This window comes from Girardinichthys multiradiatus, chromosome 13 (genome assembly GCF_021462225.1).
Source record: "Girardinichthys multiradiatus isolate DD_20200921_A chromosome 13, DD_fGirMul_XY1, whole genome shotgun sequence".
In the NCBI taxonomy this organism is placed as follows: domain Eukaryota; kingdom Metazoa; phylum Chordata; class Actinopteri; order Cyprinodontiformes; family Goodeidae; genus Girardinichthys; species Girardinichthys multiradiatus.
Genome location: NC_061806.1, coordinates 27899032 through 27923398, shown reverse-complemented (window position 1 = coordinate 27923398; position 24367 = coordinate 27899032). Strand labels below are relative to the sequence as shown.

The 24367-nt window shown below is 38.4% G+C and overlaps 1 protein-coding gene across 18 annotated transcripts in view; it reads left to right on the top strand.

Moving 5' to 3' along the window:
• ptk2aa (protein tyrosine kinase 2aa) overlaps nucleotides 1-24100 on the top strand; it is a 77970-nt gene extending 53870 nt beyond the window's left edge. For 8 of the 18 annotated variants that reach the window (XM_047383018.1, XM_047383011.1, XM_047383007.1 and 5 more), the window contains 21 exons: nucleotides 842-898; nucleotides 1761-1781; nucleotides 4424-4521; nucleotides 5646-5730; nucleotides 5808-5908; nucleotides 6022-6137; nucleotides 8214-8314; nucleotides 8618-8707; nucleotides 9163-9367; nucleotides 10096-10207; nucleotides 10313-10387; nucleotides 12152-12259; nucleotides 12635-12739; nucleotides 17679-17741; nucleotides 18191-18230; nucleotides 19418-19521; nucleotides 19911-19919; nucleotides 21793-21948; nucleotides 22041-22121; nucleotides 22640-22725; nucleotides 22823-24100. In XM_047383018.1, coding sequence (XP_047238974.1) covers nucleotides 842-898; nucleotides 1761-1781; nucleotides 4424-4521; nucleotides 5646-5730; nucleotides 5808-5908; nucleotides 6022-6137; nucleotides 8214-8314; nucleotides 8618-8707; nucleotides 9163-9367; nucleotides 10096-10207; nucleotides 10313-10387; nucleotides 12152-12259; nucleotides 12635-12739; nucleotides 17679-17741; nucleotides 18191-18230; nucleotides 19418-19521; nucleotides 19911-19919; nucleotides 21793-21948; nucleotides 22041-22121; nucleotides 22640-22725; nucleotides 22823-22949 — 1940 coding nt within the window. In that variant the 3' untranslated portion in view covers nucleotides 22950-24100. Of the gene's footprint in view, nucleotides 1-841; nucleotides 899-1760; nucleotides 1782-4423; nucleotides 4522-5645; nucleotides 5731-5807; nucleotides 5909-6021; nucleotides 6138-8213; nucleotides 8315-8617; nucleotides 8708-9162; nucleotides 9368-10095; nucleotides 10208-10312; nucleotides 10388-12151; nucleotides 12260-12634; nucleotides 12740-15023; nucleotides 15853-17678; nucleotides 17742-18190; nucleotides 18231-19417; nucleotides 19522-19910; nucleotides 19920-21792; nucleotides 21949-22040; nucleotides 22122-22639; nucleotides 22726-22822 lie in introns of those variants that run through there. The other 10 variants (XM_047383009.1, XM_047383008.1, XM_047383010.1 and 7 more) reach the window with 4 other exon arrangements.
• The last annotated feature ends 267 nt before the right edge of the window (nucleotides 24101-24367 follow it).

Below are 24367 nucleotides of genomic sequence, written 5' to 3'. Positions count from 1 at the left end.
GGGTGCCTCTAAATCTGTCTAAGTCTGTCTATAATAAATGAGAATGGTCTGAAGAGCAGCAGCTGTAGCTTAAAAACACGTTTCCTGAACGTTTTTGTAGCAAATAGATTACCCATTCTTCAGTGTATTACTTGTGCTGCCTCGCCTGCCTCATTTAACTCATTGTCTTGTTGTTATTTCTCATGTTGCTCTTTCAAGATTCTTCAGGAGAAAAATCAGCCACAGGCTTATTTAACATAAATTTGTCAGAGACCCACTGAGCCTGATGAATCCTTAGCAGAACTGTGAGAAGTTCAGGGCAGCAGATGTTCCAACAGCTGAGCCTGCACGCTGATTTTATTTTAAACACCACCATCTGTTTGGACTGAGTCGGTCCATCTTTTCCATGTCTTTTTCCTGCTGGCCTTGCTCTCACCCCCCCTCCTATTTCTATCTTGTCTTATCTGCTTCACCCTTCACTGATTTCATCCTAATTACCCGTTTCCCAACTGTTTTAGCTCTTGTTTAGGTTTCTCCCTCATTTCTTTCGTTATTGTTGCGTTCCCTCTACTCCTCCTGCTCCTGCTCCACCGAGGTAACTCCCTGCGATCCAGCTGCTCTCACACAGACAGATATTCCCAACACATGCTCAGCTGACGCGATCTGCCAAGTGTTTGTGTGTGAAGGAGAGAGAGAAAGGGAGGGCTGGAAGGATGGTGAGAAGCAACGAGGGTGTTGCTTTGAGCTGGACTTCCTTCATTTTTAAGCTTTGTCTTCAGTTGTAAAGTCAGCTCATTCACATGTGAGTCGTATTGTGAGCTAGTTGTAGTATTTTTATATTGTTTCATTTGTAACCTTGCAGAGACTGATGACTATGCAGAGATAGTTGATGAAGAGGACACGTACACCATGCCCTCAAGTAAGTTTTTATTTTTCTATCTTTGCATGATTTGCACGAGCAGCTGAAGGAATGTTCACGAAAGAATCAAGCTTCTGTTTCAACAGGAACAAAATTAACGAAACATCTGTCATATCCCTCCATTTCATTGTGCAGCGGCATGAGTCGTTTTCCATTAGGCACGCTCGCAACAACATATAAGTTGCAATAAACCACATTTGGTTAGAGCGCCCCTATGGAATTTAGGCCGGTTATTTCGTTTTCTATTAACAGCAAAGACATTAGTTGGAGGTTAAAAATCATAGAGTACAGATGTGGTTCAGGGGAGACATGTGACAGATCCATTCATATGTCCATAAAAGCCTGAATATGCTGGAGTGTTTGGCTGTACTTCTGTTTGTAACCACTGCTGGAGCTCTAGGCTCAAATATCCTTTAAAGTGGACGCTTTGGTCAGTACAAGTACTTATTTAATTGCATGGCTAACTTAAAATGTAGACGATGTTCTTCTTTCTTGCTATGTTTATCTTCCTTTGTTTTTTTTTTTTTCTTTAGTTTTTTTGGTCACTTCCTCTAATCAGCATTTCTTCAGACTTTAAGCTTATTTTCTGACTCTACTCCTAAGTTTGTATATGTCTTCATGTCAAACTATCGGCCTTATGGCTAAAATTACAATGACATGTCTGATGCAGTCCAGCGTTTTTACTAAGTTTGTGTCTGTATTTTGTATGTTTATTAACCAAATGTAGGAAATAAAAAGTGTGTGTGTGTGTGTGTGTGTGTGTGTTTTCTGAGCTTTTTTTAACCTTTACGTAGCAGTCTGGCTCTCCCCTCTGTCTCTTCATCTGTCTTTCTTCCTCTTTTTTCCCTCACCGCCAACACAGTGAGCTATGGAGTAGTTGAAGGTAAAACTACCCCTCTCTCTTATAATATCCCAATGAAATACCTTTGTAGCGTTTTTCTTTTTCCAGGCCCTACCTACTTCACTGTATTGTTACACCACATGGGTGTTAAAGTGTGCCGCTTTCCTGATTTTCACATTGCTGAATAAAGCCACTAAAATCTGAGGTTGCTTAAATAGTTATGTACATTTGTCCGGGAATCACTTTCAACATTTCTTTTTTCACTGTTGGTGCCTGGAAAAAAATACCTGGTATGTTTTATACTGATGCCAGTCATTTTGGTCCATCGCCATTTTGTTTCCGACCTGACTTTCTCAGGTAAAACGTGGAATTTGTACCAACCATGTTTCATTTTATACCCACCTTGGGGACATTTCGTACCTGCTTTGATAACTGATCACTTAAAATCATTTTATAATATATTTGATAGTCTGCTGTAAGGAAATCGGGTTTGATCGAGGGTCCTAATCTGTCACATTTCATGCAGATCGACTGGGTTTAAAGCAGGGCCAATGATAACAGGGTGTGATGTAAAATAAGCTGCAAATAAATTGAATTATATGTAAGGTCTGAGCAATTTTATGAATATTTAGGGCAATGCATCAATTCAACTTTTGTGACCAGTCTCTCTGGTCTTTGTAAAGTTTTGATGTGATGATACTGATTATAGCTCTTACGTTTTCCAAGCTATTTTTCTTCTTACACTTACTATCATTCAAAATCAAATAAGATCCATTTTACTACTCGCTTGGTCTCTAGACAACTCACATTTCAGGTTTAACTTGACCTGTGAAACTTTAAATGGGTCTAAATTGCCAAACAAAGCACTAAAACATCTATTTTCAGGAGTTTAAAAAAGGTGCCAAAATTCACAAACTGTTTTATAGAATGTGCATTTAGTCTAGGATATCCCCTATCCTTATTTTATAATCAGTGAGCTGTAGATTCTGAAGTGGAGCTGATCTAAGCTGTTCCAGATGCCCAAAAGCAGTGACCCTCCAATAATAAGACCCGACTGTTATCCAGACAGATTCAGAGTTAATTAGTTGTACTCAAATGTCTGGAGCTTTATAGAAAATGCTGAAAATTCTAGAAATTTGAGTCTGGAAAAGTCAGAAATGTTGTAATTAAACGTCTGTAGGAACCCTGCTTCCTGATCTTTAACTGGCTTCATTATCTTATATTGGTAGTTATTGTGGTTAGCATTACTAAAAAAGCTGTCTCCATGTTAGAGAAAGCAGATTCTTCCAGTAACTCTGAGATTTCCTAAAGGCTGCCAACATTTCTGAACACATCATGCTCCATCAAAGACAGAGGTTGAACACTCAAAAGGCTAAATCAGAGCAACCTTTCTGTACTTTATTCAGCCTTCCTGTTACCTGCTTTAAGCCTTGCTCTCTCACAGCCTGTGGGAATTGCAGACATGTCTCAAAATATTGTGAAAAACATAACTTCCTTATAAAAATCTTTTTATATCTCCGTTGATATAACGAATAATATTGAAAATAGCTAGCTTCATTCGGTCATTGGTCAAGGCCAATTAAGATTGACTCTTGCCGATTTCTTGGTGGTATCTCATATTCTTTATCTCCATAGTTCATCACAATATCAGTACGTGGGTGTGAAACGGTTTATATATGGGTACGAAGTGGACTTTTTGGGTAACATGGTGTATGAATTGGCGAAGGAGCAAACTGATCAGGAGCCATTTTGAAGTGAGTTTGTTGAATTTAGCCGTTGAACTTGACAATGTGAGCCAGTCCGTGAAAAACAGCCAGGTCCTGCTTCAAAATCTCAGATTTGAGAACATCAAGTTGCTTTAGACTTCAAAAGCTAAACAACTGTGCTGTGTTTGTGTTTGGTGGTTTGGTTCTCATTGCTCCATCCTTTGGTCAAATGTCTTTATTTACGGTCATGGTTGTGTCAGTTCTCTGTGGCTTCTTTCATGCTTGAAGCAATGCTCATTCTTTCTCACTGCAGGATGGATTAATTGCTGTAAATCTTTTGAGATGGAATGTGTTTTGGTCACTGTTTAAACTGTGTTAACACTTTTTGAGCCAGGACAGTAATAAATATTTACAATACAACAAACATCCAGATTGTTAAGTTTCCCGCTAACCCCAGTTAAACTCCTGATATTTTCAGAAGCAGATCTTTAGTTCGAGTGTTAAGGAATGTGGTTTTTAGCTGCAAAACTAAGCAGTTCCTTTGAATTCTTGAGTATACTCACTGATTGTAAAATTGGTACGTGCAGGCAGAGACCAGGCCTAATACCTGTTTATTAGTGGGAGGAAAATTACACTTGGTTGTTTTAAAAAACCTTTCATTTCTGAGATGTCCAGGTTATTATCTGCTCTGCATGAGGAATCTGTAATGATGATAAAGCCTTTTGCATATCTTTGAGTCTATGATCCATAAAAACTTTGCATTTATGTTGAAAGAGTCATGGGACCTGCCAATAGATTGGTTTGTTTGTTATTACCAGTGGGAATGGTTTACCTAAGAGGACAGGCTTCATACATGTGGTCTAAAAGAATCATTTTAAACGTGATAGCCTCTCGTTGTTATGAAAAACAACACGTGGATGTGCCGGTCTCACCTCTTCCTCTTGTTTTCTGTCCTCTCCTCTCGTCCTCCCCTCTCAGCACGGGACTATGAGATCCAGAGAGACAGGATAGAGTTGGGTCACTGCATCGGAGAGGGTCAGTTTGGCGACGTTCACCAAGGAGTCTACAACTGCCCGGTATGTTGAAATGTACACACCCAATGGAAATGTGTTGTATAAACACTAATAACTTTAAAAAAAAAATGTTGCTCTCTGTTTAAATTGAACAAACAACAGTTTAATCATTCACAAACGGCAGCTGGAAGAGAGGAGCAGAGTTCTGTTGGAAAACCCAACTGTGTCTTTGAATCCTCTCAATACATTCTTCCTCGCTCAGATGATGGTAAAAAATAGTTCGAATGTTTAGGAATAATCCAGGAAACACCAAGGTGCAAGCTCATTATGATCTGAAAGATCTTAGAACTACTGTCTACAGCGAAGTAAGTTTTACTTCACCATGGACGGAGAAAATGCCGACCATCACAGAAGCTCCAGCTATGACCACAACTTGCTGCCACCTATAAGGACAAGTCAAATGGCATCGGGAGAAAAGTTTTATGGTTTGTTGAGAGACCTAATTGGTCAGAATGACAAGAAGTACATTTGGAAGAGTCAAGGACACACCGACAAGCACGGTGGTGGCAGCATCATGCTGAGGGTCTGTTTCACTACATGTGGAACTTGTGGATGGATTAATAAAGACGAAGGACTACCTCCAAAGTCTTCAACATCACTTCAGATGAGCAACCAAATGGTTGAAACATGGACACATTTTGGCTTTCCAGCAGGTCAATGGTTCTATTATTTTCCCAGTTATGCAAACATTGGTCACCAAATGTGTTTAGCTTCCCTGCAACTTGGTAGGGGACAAAAATACTTTAATTGTAATGTCAGTGTTGGAAATATTAGTATGACTGCAATGAATGCAATAATTGTTGGCTAATATACAGTATTCCAGATGTCATGAACTCTTTCTTTCATGCCAATAAGAAAAGAAAAATTAAACCGCTTCATTTCTCCCTTCTCACCTCAGTTTGCATCTGCTGTATTTTACCAGCAGATTTCTGCGTTTTATCTGTGTTCGTTGCAACTCTTGTGTAGTTTCTGTTCTTTTCCTTGTGATATAAAACATTTCCTACAACCTCAATTTGTTAGCCATTGTATTTTATAAAGCCGGCTCAAATGCCAAATGTCTGATGATAATTTAAGCTCATATATATATATATTTGAATCTGCTACATTGTGTTACGTGTGTTCCTCAGGACAAAACACCTCTATCTGTTGCCATCAAAACCTGCAAAAACTGCACCACAGACAGCGTCCGAGAGAAGTTCCTCCAAGAAGCCTGTGAGACCTCACTCTGTGTGTTCCTGCATCTCCTTACTGCTGCATTTCAGAAGTGCTTGACTGTCTTTGTTCTCCAGTAACGATGCGTCAGTTCGACCACCCTCACATTGTCAAACTGATCGGCGTGATCACAGAGAACCCAGTGTGGATCATCATGGAGCTCTGCACGCTTGGAGAGGTACGACTCAGGCTGTGTGTTTAAGGCATCTTAAACAGACACATTGTCCTTTAAAATGGAGCTATGTATCAACATGTGTTCATGTTTCTCTCTGCGTTTGTTTCTGTGTGTAGCTGCGGTCGTTCCTTCAGGTGAAGAAGTACAGCCTGGACCTGGTCACTCTCATTCTGTTCGCCTATCAGCTCAGTACAGCGCTGGCCTATCTGGAGAGCAAACGCTTTGTGCACAGGTATGACCAACAACTTCTACACTGACACGGCAAACATCTAAGTGAGTGCAATCCAAACTTTTTGTCTCACGGGTCAAAAAAATAGAACTGCTTTAAAGAAGAAATGACTTTAGGATTTTCGTTTTTTACCTTCTCAACATTAAATTGAGCTTGCAAGATTTTTCTTTTGTAGAAAAGGGATGTGTAAATCACCATAGATCCAGAAGGTTTGTGCACCTCTCATTAAAAGAAAGGCCTTTAGTTTGCTAATTATTTTGGGTTTATTGAAAAATAAAAAGACTAAGAACCAGATTTGAGATTGTTTAATAAACTAAAAGCAGATTTGGGTGCAACAAACTCTACTTTTGAGTAAAAGCCTGTTGATAGATGTGTTACTACTTTATTACTACAACATTAAGGAAAATCAAAAACTGTTTATTAAAAGACAAATACTTAGTGTTGTACCTATAATTTTCCATTGTAAGAAGCTTTTAATTTGTTGCTAATAAGTTTGGCCTAATTAAATAAAAAGCCTCTACCTGCATCAACCACCTGTGCTGCCAGGTTGTATTTGTTTTACACTTGAATTGCAGTCAAGGGGTTCCCCAGAGTCAGCCCAGGGGCCACAAATGGATCCCAGGCTCATTTTGGCCCCCCTCTGATTTAAATCAGAGGGGGGCCAAAATGAACAACAGCTCAGTTTTCTATAATTCACTCTAAACTGTGAAATTAGTTGTGGGTAATGTAAAAGACTCATTACCAGTTATTTTAAAACCCATTTAGCTTTTTAAAGCTGATTTTTATGTGTCCTCCATTCATCCTTTTCTGATATAAGTTTGTTTGATCTGAAACGTGTGACAAAAAAGCAAAGAAATCTGGAAGGGAGCAAATACTTTTTGACATCACTGTATTCTCCTAATTATGAACAGGAAGATACAGAAAATTGGATCATAGGAATCTGCTTAATTACCAGATTTCTGACTCATGTCAGTTTTTATCCCTCAAACGTTTTAAATATGTCCAGATTTTCCATACTTGGTGTCAGATTTTATTTAGTTTTAAGTATCTACCTTTTATTTATTCTTTGCTCCTTCAGTTGTTTTCATTTTTTATCCTTTTAAGAAGCATTCATTTGCTCCCTGCGTTCTGGTTGGCTGTGACAAAACTACATGGCCCAAGATGCGGACAGCAAACAGCCACGACCAGCTACTCTGTCATAGGACAGTTCATATTGGTTTAAATACGGTCACCATATACGTAAAAGGCTTAGAAGGTCTTAACCTTTGTGTAAAAGCAGTTGACTCCAGTGCCTGATCTAGAAATGTGAACAGGATGTTTAACTAAATTAAAGAAAGTCAAATTGAATTCATTATTTATTAAAGTTTAACAAGAAAACTTCCTGAAGAAGTTTTTCTCGTGGCCCAGTCCGTTATTTATAGGTGTGGTGCTTGGCCAATGTGTTGCCATGGTGATGAAAAATGCCACAAAAAGTATTTTGCTTTCAAGCCATATATAATAAAGAGTTCAGTTTAGAGGTGGAGAACAATAGGTCCATTGTTTAAAGCCCCAATTACTGAAGTTATTGGGTTGGTTAAAAAGGTCATCATCATGTTATAAAGTTAAGTAAGCTCAATATGTGATAGACTTACTGTTTAAGTCAACTTAAGTCATTAAATACGTTTGTAGAGTAATTAATTAACTCAATAGATGACTTATAATCAACATACTTAATGAATTACATTAAACCTAGTTAAGAAGCTGTTTATAAGTCATCTAAATAGTCAATAAATTAAGTAACAAAGTCGTTAATTACATTATCTTAAGTTATTAAGTAAGCTGAATGTAACTTATTGCAGTAGGTTAAACTGACTATAAATTATTAAGTAAATAACTTGCCTACATTAATAAGTTAAATACAAGCCATTAAATAAGGTATTAACATTTATAATTCATTCAGGTCTTTAATTTTGACCATAATGGTATTAAAAAGTCTTCAATTTGACTTAGTGAAACTGGCAGAACCTTGTATTAAGCAGCGTTATATTTGAACTAACTGAAGGGTTCAAAGCTAAGCTCAGGTGTCGTGTGTGTTTATAGAGATATTGCAGCACGTAATGTGTTGGTCTCCTCTGTGGACTGCGTGATGCTCGGAGACTTCGGTTTGTCTCGGTACATGGAGGACAGCTCGTACTACAAAGGTAACGGCACATCTAACCACATGATGTAGAGTAAACTCATGAAAGTTCTCGCTGTACCACTCCCACACACGGGATGTTGACTATAAAGGTTTTACATGGAGTTGTAATTGCTTCAATATGATCTGAGATCAGTAGATGCAGGAGCTTTTCTTTTACCTGTACTTTACTGCCGTCTACTGGTGACATTGTGAAACTGCAGTCGCTTGTTTAACCATATTAAAATGTAGGGATTCAGTGTATGTGGTACCCCGAAACTGAGGCTCTGATGAGTATATTTAATCATCCAGTGTTTGTGTGTCTCAGCTTCTAAAGGTAAGCTTCCTATTAAATGGATGGCCCCTGAATCTATCAACTTCAGGAGATTCACCTCTGCTAGTGACGTGTGGATGTTTGGTGAGTTCGTCTCATGTTTCTCAGAGTTTCTGTGCTGCTTGGAAAAGTAAAGATTTTTCTGTCTTTTCATTCCTGTCTTCTTCTTTCCTCCCTCCCATCATCCCTTCCTATCTTCTTTTCTTTTACGTTCCTTCCTTCAATTAGCAGTTCATGTTTACATCTGCAATAATGTTCATACAATGAATGTAACAAAAAGGGGCAACATTTTAAATACTGATTGTTCAGGATACAGTTGAGAAAGTCCTGTGTTTGATTAATGATTGCATCTCTAAACTCACATCTACGATGATGTTACATACTAAGAACTGGAGGGAAAAACTTTTTGTCACAGAAGGGCATTTATTCTTGTATTCTTCCTGATGAGACCTAACGTTCATGTATTGAACGTGTGTGTAGTTGATGTAACAATTTTATGTCCTAAACTGTTCCCCCTTTCTGTGTTTCCCCCCCTGCAGGGGTGTGTATGTGGGAGATCTTAATGTACGGCATCAAGCCCTTCCAGGGGGTGAAGAACAACGACGTGATTGGCAGGATAGAGAACGGGGAGCGTCTGGCTATGCCTCCTCACTGTCCGCCCACCCTCTACAGCCTGATGACCAAATGTTGGTCGTACGACCCCAGCAAGAGGCCACGGTTCACTGAACTCAAAACACAGCTCAGGTAACAAGGCTTTCATATGTGTAGCTTTAACCTCTTGTTAATGTTTGGTCACAACAACCCTCGGTGAAGCTTACAGGCAAGGATGATGTTTTCCAATATAACAGCATTTAATTGGACCAATGAAGTGTTGTCTTGCGTTTATCTGGAACCGGATCGCTGGGGCAGCAGACCAAGCAGAGACGCCCAGATGTCCCTCTCCCTAGACACCTCCTCCAGCCCACATTAAGTTTTTTAAAAACGTAGGAGATGATAAATAGTGTGCAGCAGCAGTACCTTCATATCTTAAAATCATCTAATTGTCAAAAAGAGGAGAAAAAAGCTCCTTTATTTATTTATAGAGCTACTACGTTTATACTTTAATGATATGTAATGATAGTTTTATTAGAGGAGTGGACCTGCTGCCTGCACCCAGGCCCTAGCCAGGATTCTGCAAGCAGGACAACTTACCAAAAATGTATTGTTGCAAATGTGTAAGGATCATGCAAAAAATGCAGCTACAGCTCTTGAGATGAGGACATTTTCTTTTTTTTTTTTTGTATCTTAGCTGTTGATGAGAAAGGATTAGATTTTTGATCTCATCTTTTCACGTCAGTAATAAGCTGGTGCCACCAATAAGCTGTTTGTTTTGTGCCATTCATTAAAAAGGACATAAACAGGCTGAACTGCTCCATTAAACGTAGGAAATGAATAAATACACATGTGCTGTTGTTATGCTCTGATTTCTGCAGCACTATATTGGAGGAGGAGAAGATTCAACTGGAGAATAGACTGAGGACGGAGATGAGGAGGCAGGTCACTGTTTCCTATGACTCTGGAGGTTCAGATGAGGCTCCACCTAAAGTAAGGCTCCTCTGACACATTTAGCTTTTTTCTCTCTCGTATTGTTTTCTGGGGCATTTGAACACAATGACCAACACCAATATTTAGATTTCTTTCTGTTTGTAGCCCAGTCGACCAGGTTACCCCAGTCCTCGAACCAGTGAGGACTTCTTTTCCAGCTCACAACACAACCACTTCCAGGTAAACCAAACCAGAGGTTATTGTAATATTTTAACAAAGAAACAGATGTAAAATACTTGGGATTGGACACCAGTCTCTTAAATAATTATGTTTTTCTGCTGTTGTGCTGCTTTTTGGCTGTAATTTAACATCATTACTGCTTATCAAGCCATTCTTAGATGTATTAGGAATAAAAGACACCTCAAAAATGGTTGTTTTGGAGATCTGGTGACCCAAGGAAGCCAAATATTTGCCCCTTTTCCACTGGCTCGATTTGGCCCTACTCGACTCCACTCAGCTTGCTTTGCAAGCGTTTCCATTACAGTTTTTTCCCTACCAGTCCCTACTTTTTTAGCAGGGACCTGTGCTTTTAAGACCTTGTCCTTGTTGCCGTGGATACATGCTACAGAAATGCCACGGTACAGCGAAACCGAGTGGAGCAGAGCCGCGCCGGCTAAAACCAGCCAGTGGAAAAGGGGCATTTGATGCAGCTTAATACCAGCAAGCTTTGAAGGTTTGTTTTTTACACACCTTACCATCCTGATTAGATAAACATACAGTAGATCCCCATCCAGTCTTGTTTGACACAGATCCAGCTGTTTTAAACGTTTTGCTCTGAATGTAGATAATGGTAAATTCAGGTAACTCGCTATTTTCTTGGAGCCATTTCCTGACATATAAAGATCAACACACATCTGTCTCACTTAAAAGGCGTGTCTATATTATGTCATATTTATACCATGGGGAAATTGGCAATCTGGGATTTCTAAATAAAAGTTACAAAACTTTAATAACTTAAAAAAGTAAAATCTAGTTTGCAAAAACTTCTTCAGTTATTTTAATTTTAATTGTTTTTATTAGACCTGCTAATAATTTTGTCATTGTTTGTAAAAACAACAGCAATCTGTGTGAGATGTTTTCCTACCATTGATTGAATCTACTCCAATCACATTTTTCAGTGTTAAATTATGCTGCTTGATTGAAAAAGAAGATTCATTAAAAACTTTCAAATTAATATATTTTACTTTCTTTCAAAGCGATGTTCGGAAATGCTGAGGTTGATATCGCTTAAGGTTGCAATCTGTTACAGGGTTAAAGGAAACATTTTTTCTCCTTCTGGTTTTCTGGCGTTCAGACAGATAGAAGCAAAAAAATTAATTGTTGTTTTACTTGAAATAAATCATATTTACGTAGTAAAAGCTGTTTGGAGAATCAGGGTGCGAAGGTCTGGGGTTGACAGCTGTTAACCCTGGATAGACACGTATCATTTCTGTAGCATGGGGTGAAAACAAAGAGACAGAAGAGAGAAATGAAGTGTTCTTAATCCTTTCCTCGTGAACGGAGCAGACAGGAAGCATTTCCTGTTGTACTGCAAGCCACACAGACACAAAGCAAAACCACCCTTCTCAATCGTACTTTTATTAGGAATCTGCGTACATTTTCAAGTTAATGATAGATCAGTAGGAATAAAGCTCTATTTTTAGGTAAATATTAAGACTGCAGGAATAAATTGTTTTAACTAGGTATTGAAATGTCAGTTCAGATGCCATCTTAGGGCAGGTCCAGTTCATATTTAATTACACAGAAACATGTAATCCAATCTTATCCTAGTTATAAAAAAATGCAGTCAAATTCAGCTTCTAATCAGTAAAAGGTTATCTGCGTGAGGAAGCCCAGCCGATGCATCCAGTCATTAACTTTGCAGCCGCCGCTCCACCCGAGCAAGCAGTGGACAGATGATCGCTCATGCTGGAGAGTCTTCTTCTAAACATTTCCTCTCTGCAGCCGTCAGCTCAAGGTGGCGTTGGAGGAGTAGGAGGCAGCTATCCTCCGACTGATTCTTGGAATCAGCTCAGGCCTGAACTCCCCGTGCTATGGAGCCCGAATATAGAGGTACAAAATAAATATGTGCTTCTTACTTCCTCGTCCAGTAGTGACAGAAGCCATTTTCAGATTTCTCAGTCTGACACAGTTCTAAATGCTACATTAAAGTGTTTCTTTTAGCTGGGAGGATAATAGAAAATTTTCATATTATTAAAAACAAAAGTTATTTGGCTCTTTAATGATAATTTTATCGCAATTTAGATTTCCATTTTGTGTTAAATAAGTTTATCAGGATACCAGAAGTCAGGAAATGTGTCGGATCAGAATCATTTTGCGACACCACGGTGTCCGCTGTTAGTTATTAATGTGTTTTAGCCTCCTTCACTCTCTAGTAGCCACCTGTGAACTATAAGCTGAGACCGTGTCTGGCTTTGCCTTCTCTAGGAGAGAGTATGTGTAAGCCAGGTTCTGATGGAGGAGACGTTGATGAAGCAGCAGCAGCAGATGGAGGAAGACCGGCGATGGCTGGAGCAGGAGGAGAGCCTCATGGTAATTAAACACACACAAAAAGAGAGTTTATCTCAACCAAAGCAAGAGCTGAGGTGAAAGTATGGCACGAGTGCTCTGCATTTTTACTGCCTATTACCAAGAATACAAAACATTACCCAGGTATATTTAATAGAAACCAGTCAAATTCTTGCTTATATGAGCTGTGATTTTTCACAGTAATCATTGAGATTATAAATTGTCTCAGACCTGTTTGTTCATACACCCCATAATACAATGTAAGATACCCAATTCAGTTATAAAGAGGCTGAAACGGGCTAGAAATATAGACACTGCCTTGCAAAAGTATCCATACTCCTCACTTTTTCACATTTTCTCAAGTGACAAACCTTGTTGTGATGCAGTAAAAATCAGAAAGTTCCCCTTAATAAAATCTAGAGCAACCAATTATCTCCAGAAGTCACCTAATTAGTAAACAGAGTTCTCCTGTGTTTAATTTAGCTGCAGGATAAACGCAGCTGTTCTGTGCATCATGAAGACCAAGGAGCACAGCAGACAGCTCAGGGAGAACATTGTGGAGAAGTTTAAAGCAGGGAGAGGTTAGATAACTAAATCTCACAGAGCTCTGCTGAATCCATCTTCTGAAAATGGAAGGAGTTTGGCACAACGGCATACCAAGACATGGCCAGGCAAGGAGAACATTAGAGGCCCATGGTAGCACTGGGGGAGCTGTTAACAGTCATGGCTCAGGTGGGAGAATCTGTCAAAAAGACAGCTGTTATTTGTGCGCTCCACGAATCTGGCCTTTGTGAAGTGGCAACAGGAAAGCCAATGTAGGAGGGAAGACATGTGAAGTCCTCTTTGCATGTTGCCACAAGCCATGAAGGGAACACAGCAAACATCTGGAAGAAGGTGCTCTGGTCTGAGGAGACAATAGTTGAACTTTATGGCCCACATGTAAAAGACTGTGTAAGGTGAAAAACTAAGGGTGTATTAACACTTGCCACTTTTGGTCCATTTTAAACGGACCAGAGTTCGTTTCCCCCCTTGGTCCAAACAACCAGACTGAGACCCACTTTTTGAGGTGGTCTCGGTCCGCTTCCAAACGGACTCTGGTGCGGTTCGCTTATTGCCTGAATACAAACCGGCCCCGATCCGAACCAACTACAAAAAGCGTACGTCTCTTTGGACATAAAAAGCCACCATAGCCGGTAGCAAAGGTGTGTGTTGTAAGGTAATCATACCTGATCAGCTGTGTGTTGCTTAGCAACGCTACCGGCTTGTTGTGGGACAAGGAACGTAGAGAACGTCGGCGTTCAGCACGGATTCTCCGACGGGGTTCCAGAATTATAAATGGAACGTTTCAAAATCTGTGTTGAATGAGTTGCTCTTCAGTCTCACAATAATATTGCAGCTTTAATAACGGCACAAATATGCAGAACAGAGGAGCTGCACGCAGCACGTCTACAGCTGTTTTCCTAAATGTCTGGGTCTGTGCTCTGTCCCGCCCCCGTCATTTCTGTCCAATGGGAACAATGATCGTCACCCGCGTGGCTTTGTTTACAAGTAATAGTTCACTTGTAAAAAGTACAATGTGAAAACAAACAGCAACAAATGAAAAAAATAAAGTTCGCTTTTGGTCCGGACCAAAGGACTTTCCTGGTGTGAATACACCCTTAAACTGCATATCACCCTAAACATAAAATCCCATTAGTGAAACATGGTGGTGGCAGCATCATGCTGTAGGGGGGCTTAACTTTAGCAGGGGCAGCGAAGGTGGATGCAGCTAAATACAGGGCAAAGCTAGAAGAAACCAGGACAGCTAACAGCCAGAGCTCCAACAGAAAAGCTTCAGATCAAAAGATATTAATAATAGTGTGGTCCAGTTAAAGTATTGACCTAAACACAATTAAAAACCCATGGAAAGACTTACACTTTCTTCATCCAATCTGACTCGATTAAGCTATTTTGCATAAAAGAATGAGACAAACTTTCTGTCTGTAGATGTACAAAGCTCTTTTAAATCCATTTTGTGTTGTTTTATCACATATAATCCTCATAAAATACAAGTTTGTGTTCGTCACAAAGTGTTCACTGGCAAATGCATCAATCAGAAAGATACAAAAACAAATTTAAATCCACTTTATCTACAGAGATTTCTGTCTCCGTTGTTGTTGCCAGAAGAGCTCCAAAATATCTTTTTCAGATCTGTTACCTGGCTCTGCCATGCAGGTTTGATTTAGCTCATCAGACACTAAAACCTCCCGAGAAGCAGCCAAAAAACGTAGCTCTTAGCAAGTCTGTTTTTCTACTGTCCTCCACTCAGATCGTTTCTTCCCTTGGTTTGATTGGCTGTCTTACGGGTTTCCAGTCCGATGTAGGTGGACCTGAAAGACAACCCGGTGATGAGGGGTCATGTCCTTCACCTTTCATTTTTCACCATTACTTCAGATGGATGTGACCTGCCCTCCATGTTTCAATCGGATTTATTGTGTTGTTTTTCAAAGCAGATCAATGTTTTGGTATTTAATCAGTCTACGGCTTTTACTTGTTTTTTGCTTAGACAGTTTAGAGAGTATGTCCCTATACTTCACATGTTGGAAGAAAGACTTGTCATCAGTCACAATCTCAGCCCTTGACGTATCAGGAAGCTACTGTTCCTTTGACAGCATCAGTGTAAAACTTTTAACTCACTCTTAATTAGAGCACAAACCGAAAAGTGAAAGCAGATTCGTTTTGTCGCACATTTCACTGCACTGACTCTCAGAAATTTGATTTGGAGTTTCCTCCCTATGCACTTGCTTGATTTATTCAGAAACATATGGCATTGACTTTGAGAAACCTTTTCATTCATAAGAATGTTTGAAGTAACACAAATAAATAAAAACAGCTCATAAAGGTCTCAGTGTGTCTTTGTTTACAGTTAAGCATTAGCAGTAACAGCAGGTTGCAAGCTAGAGGCAAGCAGGTAAAAAGAAAATACATTTAAGGTTCCTGTAGAGTCTGGGAAATGTAGTTTGGTTTCAACACTTTAATGTAGGATAGGTGTGAAAAAATAAAAATGGAAAAACGTGCGTTTCCAGACATCATTCCCTTTTCCATTGACTAAATGTTGTCCTTCCTTCCTTCCTTCCTTCTTTCTGTCATTCCTTTCCTTTTGTTCTTCCTTCCCCCTTATAGCCTTCCTTCATTCCTTCTTTTTCTCTTCTTAGTGTCTTTCTCTTCTACCTTCCTTCCTTGTATCCTTCCTTCCCCTCCTTTCAATTTCAGTTTATATATATATATATAGTATTTTTGCATGAATGAACTATAAAGTTCTATAAAGTTTCTATAAGGTTCTGTGCATAAACTTGCTCCAATGAGCCTGTTTCTGAGTAGTGATAATTATTAATTATTATCTGTGCATTTTTAACTTAAAGGGGCTTTTTAACCCGATAATCATGAACTAACTGCAGCTTCATCTAAGGGGCATTGATAAATGTTGTATATGCAAACTGCGGGACCTCTACTCAAAAAGATTTATATTAAATAAGTGAATATATAAAGAAATGTCACATTGCGGTAGGTTTTCCTTAATAATCTTAAATAATTTGCCTAATTTCAAAGCAGGGAAAAATAAACCGATACAGAACTTTGAGCCTTATAGCAAAATGTTACTGCATACATGGGTGTGTTTAAAGGTATGTTTCCTTGTGTTAGGACTATTCATTATTCATCAATTATTGCCACCCCTGGTAAAAATCTGTACAAAAGTCTTCAAACAAACATTTGCTTTGGAGACTTTAAATATTTCTTTCTGAGACATGATGGCACTTTTTGCTGCAGTTTTTCACAGTAAACTTAGATCGTTTTACCTCTCCTACCCTCCTGATTGCTGCGGTTATGCCTCAATGTGGGATATTTTCCCCTCACAGAATAAATTTACATATTATTTGATTCATGTAATAGCTGTGAATTTTTTGACATTATGGAATAAAGATGTTTGATCTAAATGCGTTAGGGGAGAATTAAGGAAGCTTATCTATCCCTCTTTTTCAGAAATGCAAATTGAAGGCATTTTACTGTAACATGTTTTGTGTATTTTGTCTTTAAACTAATCTAATCTTCAGTAAAGACGAATATGTGACACAACGAATGAATTTCTCCTGCTGAAACACAGGAAATATTTTGATTCCTCGCTGTAATTCCAACGTCAGTCAAAGACTGAAAAGGAGAAAAGGAAAGAGACACTTAAAGTGTGAGAGGAGGACAAAGAGAGGGAGAAAGGAAGTGGGATTGGCAGGAGCAGCGAAGAGGGAGGAATGAGGGAGATTCAGGGGGATGGAAAGAGTGGGAGGGAGGGACAGCTGAAGGAGAGAAAAAGAGTGATGCAGTTGGATCGTTTCTTCTCTAGGATTTAGTCTCTGTGTTTTAGTGGAACTTTTCATTCTCTGGAAAAATCTTCTCCGTCTCTTCTTCCCCCTCTGACTCAGTTTTTCTTTCTCTCTCCATTTATTTTCTCTGTCTTCTTGTGTATTACGTTTTTTATCAGTCTTTCTCTAACACTTTTTGCTCCTGTCGCGACTCTCCTTTCGATGGCCTCTTCGTTCAGCCTCCCGTCTTCTTCGCGCTGTGTTCTTTCAGGATGCATCTCTTCAAGGCGTGCTTCACCAAAACGGTACTGAGGCAGAAACAGAGAAGGAGCTGGAGGTGGTTAAGGAAGCATTTTGGAAAAAACGGGTGCTTTAGCTGTCTTCGTTATAGATCTTATAATGATGACGTTGAGTTATGGTTATTTAAACTAATATGTTGGTTTGCATTGTTTCTTATTTCAAGAGTGCTGATCAGAAAATCCAAATATATTCACCTTTTTAAAAGATGGTATTTAAAACAATGTGCTGGCTATTTTAGTGCTGAAATTCCTAAAATGGTACATTTTTTAGGTTGTTTAGTAAAAATGTTCTGCCGGGGCGTGCTCCGTTTGACTGTGTTTTTTCTGCAGAAAGCAGAGTCCAGGAACAGCAGAGGCAGCATTGAAAGAGAAGACGGCACACTACAGGCACCGGTCAGTCAGTTCACAAACATTTTCCAAACATTTTTTATTTAATCTGCATGAAAGTTACAAGTATGCAGATGAACAGGTCAAACAAGGATTATGTGGATTTGCAGGAGACAGAAAGGAGTAAGGGGGGCTTTCATTTAATGAGAAACGGAGAAAAGACAGACACTAGGGCAAGCAGAGAAAGTATTTGTGTCTGTGCTGCGAAGGGCACTGCCTACATACCAGCCATCTAACCACAGAGCACCCATGAGAACATTAAACTCAGAAGAATGCCATATTTATCATAAACGCTGAATCTGAGCTGCAGCCTGATTTGTTCTCTGAATATTTTACTTTACTTCTAAAACGAAAAGTATTACACTACCTTAATCAAAGCTGCTTCTGTTAGAAGTTGGACCGGTCTAGAAACTTTTCCCTGACCTTAACCTCTGTCTGTGTCTCTGTCTGAACAGGGTGGAAGTCAACATATCTATCAACCTGTGGGGAAACCAGGTAAATAGTAATGACTCGTACCTTTCTGAAAAATACACATTCATGAGTGTAAGGTAGTGCTTTCAGCATCTCATTAGAAGATTAATAATTCTGCAATATATTTAGTGTAAAATCATAAACAATCATTTATTATGAACTAATGAATGTGTTAGATATATTGCACTTAATGTTTTCAGTACACTGCTCTATCATTATTACTGTTTTATTGTACCCTTTATTTATCCAGATAAAAAGTCTCCTTGAATTTAAAATCTCTTTTTTTCATCGTAGTACAATATTATTAATTATTGGTTTCCTAAAATTATCTCATGTTAAATCAAGAAATGTGTTTTGGTACCAAAAATGATTACGTGGTTAGTGGATTTAATAGACAGGGAATTATAAATGCTTTAAACAGAGTACAGTCAGGTTGAATAAATGAATGTGTGGAGGAATTAATTCACCCATGCATCAGTGCTGGAATGAATTAATGGATGCATGAATGCCTTATAGAATGAATGAATGAACTAATGAATCCATGCCTGTATGAGTACATTTGTAAATGAATAAACAAATGGATGAATGAAGGAATGCTGAAATGAACATGAATGAATGGAGACTTGAAAGAATAAATACCTACATGGACTAATTAATCTGCAAAAATGAACAATTGCTCTAATGTTGGAATTAAAAATTGGATCGATGTATAAAACATTAATTGATACACGGGCGGATAGATGAATGGATGTAAGGATGAATACATGAATGAATCAATGCATGACTGCATGAACGAATGGAATCAAATCTCTTAACGGTCACTGAAGCTAAACCTTATGAAGAGATTTGAAGCCTCCGTTCCTCCATCTGGTGCATAATGCGTAATAAGCGCATATACAGGCAACAACATAAAACAAGGACAGCAACCGATAAAATAAACGTGTAAAACAGCTAGAAAATCTGTTAAAGTGCAAATGTAATTTAATGAATAAATGCATGAATGAACAGTTTCATAAAACGGTTAAACAGCAGTTAACAGCTTTTCTTTCTAACCTTAGATACCACAAATTGTAAGTAAACAAGTTAAAGAAAATCTTTTTTTACAAACAATTGTTGTGCTTCATTTGCAGCTTTCTATGTTAAAACAGGAAATTTAAACAGTGATGGTTTGAAATATGTAAATAAGCAACACTAAGCCTGTGTTTCTACAGAACATGTAGCCCCCCCTAAGAAGCCACCCCGTCCCGGAGCTCCAGGTCACCTCATCAACCTGGCCAGTCTCAGCCCTGTGGACAGCTACAACAACGGAGTCAAGGTACCTATGAACACAGCTACAAAATAATAGGAAGTTTGAAAATAAAAGATATCATTTATTTCATTGGAATTTCTTGATTTATTGAAACTTTTTATGTAAATACTTCAAATTATGCTTATGGGACTTATGCTGTGCCTTGTCATGCTTACCTTTGGTTGGCTTTGGCCCTAATGTGCTTTCCTTTTTCTCTCCTCTTTTTCTTTCACTTCAAACCTTTTTCCCTCATGGTCCCTCTTTTCTTCTCACCTGTTCCTCTGCATCCATTCGCTCATTAATAAATCACACAACAACTTGCTTCTTTTTTTCATACCATGCACTCTCCGATCCCCTTCGTACTTTTTGCTTTCAAACCTTCTTTCACTCAAACACACCTTCATATCTCCGTATAGCCGTGGAGGGTAAGCAGATCTATGTGTGTCTGTTGCCATCGTAGAGTTAGTTAGCTGTTAGATACCATCACCTCCATCTTAATTCTTTGTGAATGATATTGATTTCTACACCTGATTCACACACACAAATAAAAACAAAAAACAGGACAGAAAGTTTTTTGTTGAAATGTACTGCTGAGATGCTAATGAGCTGGTTCTGAATGGGTTTTACAATTACACTTTAAAAAAGGGTGAAGTAAAGCTTAAAATTGTGAGATTGTACCATAAGCATTGTAAAAAAAAAGTTGACTAAATGCAGTTTTTCCCTACAAATGTCCTTAATAGTTTCTCAGAAGGAAATGTAACAATACAGCAATGGCTTAAAGTCACTTTCCATATAGTTAGATTTTTTTTTTTATATATCTTTGACTGAATGTAAAAACCTCCTTCAGTTAAAGTTTAAACAAAGATGTTATCTTGAGTGTTAATTAAACCCGTATTAGGTGATTCGTTTTACATGTTTGGCTTAAAAAACAATTATATTAAAATACAGTAATCATTAAAGGACAGTTAACAATCCCCAAAGATGAGCTGCCATTTTTTTAAAGGTTTACAACTTTTTTACTCAGACATCAGTCCACAACACATTAGCCATTTAAAAGCGCCAACCCAGCCTGAACTAAAATTCAGGCAGCATTCAGCTAAATCTATTATCTGCTTTTGTTCTGACCAGCATTTGTTACTCTGATCTGCACAAGCGTAAGCTCTCTCGTTTCTCTAAACTATTGTGTAAATTCCATATTTTATATTAGTCAGTTGTTCTGTGGTTTTGTAAAACTAGCAACAGTGAATGGAAGCAGCTAAAGGTCTCAGGATTCTACATATAGTTTACCTGCTTCACAATAATATACTAGCTGTTAAAACTTTATTGTGAGGACACATCACTCCAACTCTCTAAGTGCCCCTACAAGAAGTAACTTCATTGTAATGCTAAACGTGGTTGGTTGACGTAGAATTTAAATACTGATACCCAGTCTTCTTCATCCATTTGGCTCTAACACAGCGGGAAGAAAATGAATTGCTACTGCACCTAATTATCATAGACAAACCTGAAAGAGAAACATTAGGGTAATAAAATGATTTCTGGATATCAGCACACTCTTTGGAATGATGCTTTTTCTTACCTGAGAAACTTTATGCTCACAAACAACACCCACAGCCGTCTTAATGGTCTTTTTTCTGGCTGAAAAGGGTCTTTGAGAAGTAAAATTGCATCCTTTTCAATGCTGCTAATAAGTGGCCACACATCTAATCACTGTATGTACGTAATGTTTTTCCTACTTGATTTAACTTGTTTCCTGTTGACAACAATAAGCAGCTGGTACAAACATAATGTCAACATCCATATATGGAAGTAGGGAGTTTGTATTGAAGAGACGATGCACCAAAGCCTCTTTTTGGCAATAGTTGCTCTTAAAATGATTTATCTGCATTAAAAAACTAAGTAATACTTTTTAAATTAGCAGTTTTTTTGACTCTACAAAATGATATTTAGAATTTAAGGGTAAAAATCACTTAATTGCAGGTTGTGTCATCTTAACTAGTCTGAATTAACACCTCATTTACTTTTCACTCTCTCTAGAAATTACATCTAGTCATAGCAATTATAGCATGTTAATAACCCCTTTAAAACCATTGATTTCTGTGTTGTCTGTTTTTTCATATATTTGCACATACTGACACCCAGTGTTGAATGTCTTATACTGCAGCCGTGACCATATCAGCTCAAAGCTGCAGGTGGTTTAAACATTTAGCTCTTTCTCCTTTGATAATCCAAGTTCAGAAATGTGTGTTTGAAAATGTGGTGATGAACTCGTGCTCATACTGTGATCACCTGTTACAGTTACAGCCACAGGAGATCAGCCCACCCCCCACGGCCAACTTGGATCGCTCAAACGACAAAGTGTATGAGAATGTGACGGGGCTGGTCAAAGCTGTGATTGAGATGTCCAACAGGATCCAGCCTGCTGCGCCAGAGGAGTACGTCCCCATGGTCAAGGTAGTGGCCAGTTATCCATATGTTCCATTTAGCGTGTAAATAAAACAGATTTGAAAGGGAAATTCATAAAATGTGGATGTTTGTTTTGGCAGGATGTTGGTCTGGCTCTGAGGACTCTACTGGCAACAGTTGATGAAACGATTCCTGTGCTGCCAGCCAGCACACACAGAGAGGTAACCGCACCGACATGAAGCAAACAATGCACTTAAAATAATCATCGTATGTAAAGCATTTAAAAATGAACTTAACAAGACATACAGTGCTTTGTAAAATTATTTATACCACTCAAATTTGTTTTTACATTCTATCTTTTATGATGGACCAAAACAAAGTAGTGCAGAGCTGTAAAGTGAAAGGAAAATGATGAGGTTTTTAAAATGTTTTTCAAGTAAAAACTGAAAAGTGTGGAGTTACATTGTTGTTTAAACCCAATTAACTCTGGCACGCCTGAATGAAATCAAGCACCAAAGACTTGAGTCTTGGGTGGAGTTTACTGTTCCGGTACGAGTTTCAATGAAAATCCCATTGAAATATGTTGAAGTTTCTGGTTGTAATGTGACAATATGTTTGAAGAGTTCAAATTATATTATGATTTAAGGCTCTGTATGAGTGTGCAGGTCATTCATCTTTGCTGCTATCTTTTTTTCTCCTACTCCTACCCTTTACATGTTTACATTTCATGCTCTAACAGATTGAAATGGCCCAGAAACTGCTGAATTCTGACTTGGCCGAGTTAATATCAAAGATGAAGCTGGCACAACAGTACGTCATGACAAGGTGAGGATAAGCTTGGTGCAAATGTGTTACTCGTACAAGATGTTTTCATTTTTTTTATGTGGAGTCAGATCGTAAAAGCTGTCTTTGTTCTGGACAGTTTACAAAAGGACTACAAGAAACAGATGCTAATGGCAGCTCATGCCCTGGCGGTCGACGCCAAAAACCTGCTGGACGTCATCGACCAATCACGACTCAAGATGATCAGCCAGATCCGCCCACAATAGTCCACGACCCAGACATCCCAAAGAGCGTTGGATATCTGCGATGGATAGATGAAAACAAGGGATGGATGGATGGACAGCAGACATGACTGAAACAATCAGCCCTCATTTTCTCTTCTGAAAAAACATACGGAGCTTCTTTTCTTATTGGAAACGCTCATGTTTTGATCCATTTTTGTATTTTCTACGTTGTTGGCTCGTGTATCCAGAAAAACACTTTCATTGATTAGAAATCTGAAAAAAACAATTGAAACAAAAGAATGTGAAGGACATCACAACAAGTGGAACTGAAGCCATGTTGAAAAGGACAATGAAGATATTTTGTATTATTTTAAATGTGTTTTTGTAACTCTAATATTGTTAATGTTATCTGCCTTGATTATTGCCGTTAGATCTACAGTCTTCCTGTTGAACTTTATGAGTAATTATTTACAGTACAGCTGCCCTTTAAAGGCATAACATCTCATATCCCCCTCTAAAGATCGCTTTATCTCAGGTGGCATAAAAGCTGACTTTTTATTTTACAGTAACAGGTTTTTGATGAAAAAAAACTTAAAACGTCTTCATGACACTTTTTAAGTTAACATACATATTAATGTACAAAGAAGGTCTATATTTAACACAAATCTGAGTTATGAACTGTAAGGAAACGGAGAGAAAAGAGTGGATGGGGACAGAAGGGAAAGAGATGTTAGGACTTCCTGAGCCACATGTTGGATGATATTAATAATTTCAAATAAAATAAACTGCTCTACAGTCCTATTGTGTACCCATCACCAACATGAAGCATGTGTTTTTATATCAATGAATTACCTTTCTTTTAAAACGGAAAGATTTCCCGTTTTGGAGTTGTACCAGAAACGTTTTTACACAACATGTATCAATATTATTATAACTGGCCAGAGATCTTAACTAAAGGATGACATTGTAAAAAACAAAATCCACTCATGGTTGCCCTGTTTCCCTCGCTCTGCACACAGGAGTTGTTTTCTGTCTCTTTCTCTTATTTGGCATGTTTATTTCTCATTTAGCCAGCTGGTCCTTTAATTCCTCCTTCCTCACTTCTCTCTCCTCTGTCATGAGCAGTTTTCTCAGGAAGGAGACACTTGTATAGTTGCTAAACCAAGCAAATAAAACATTATTAAGAAACTTTACCAGTTGTTTTATTGTCTGCTTTTGTACCACGACCATCAGTGCACTGTGTGTTTAATTTATGTAACATCATTTTAAAACATTTTCAGCATGAGTTTGTAGCTCTCTTACATTGTCCTTAAGGAATTACAGACCACTTTTAATGAAAACATTACTTCATGCACACACTTGCAGACTGGTTTCTGCATAGCTCTCACCCTTAAAAATCAAATCAAACCATTTCAATTGAGTTGACCTGGACTTTGACTTAGCCATTAGAACATTTGTTC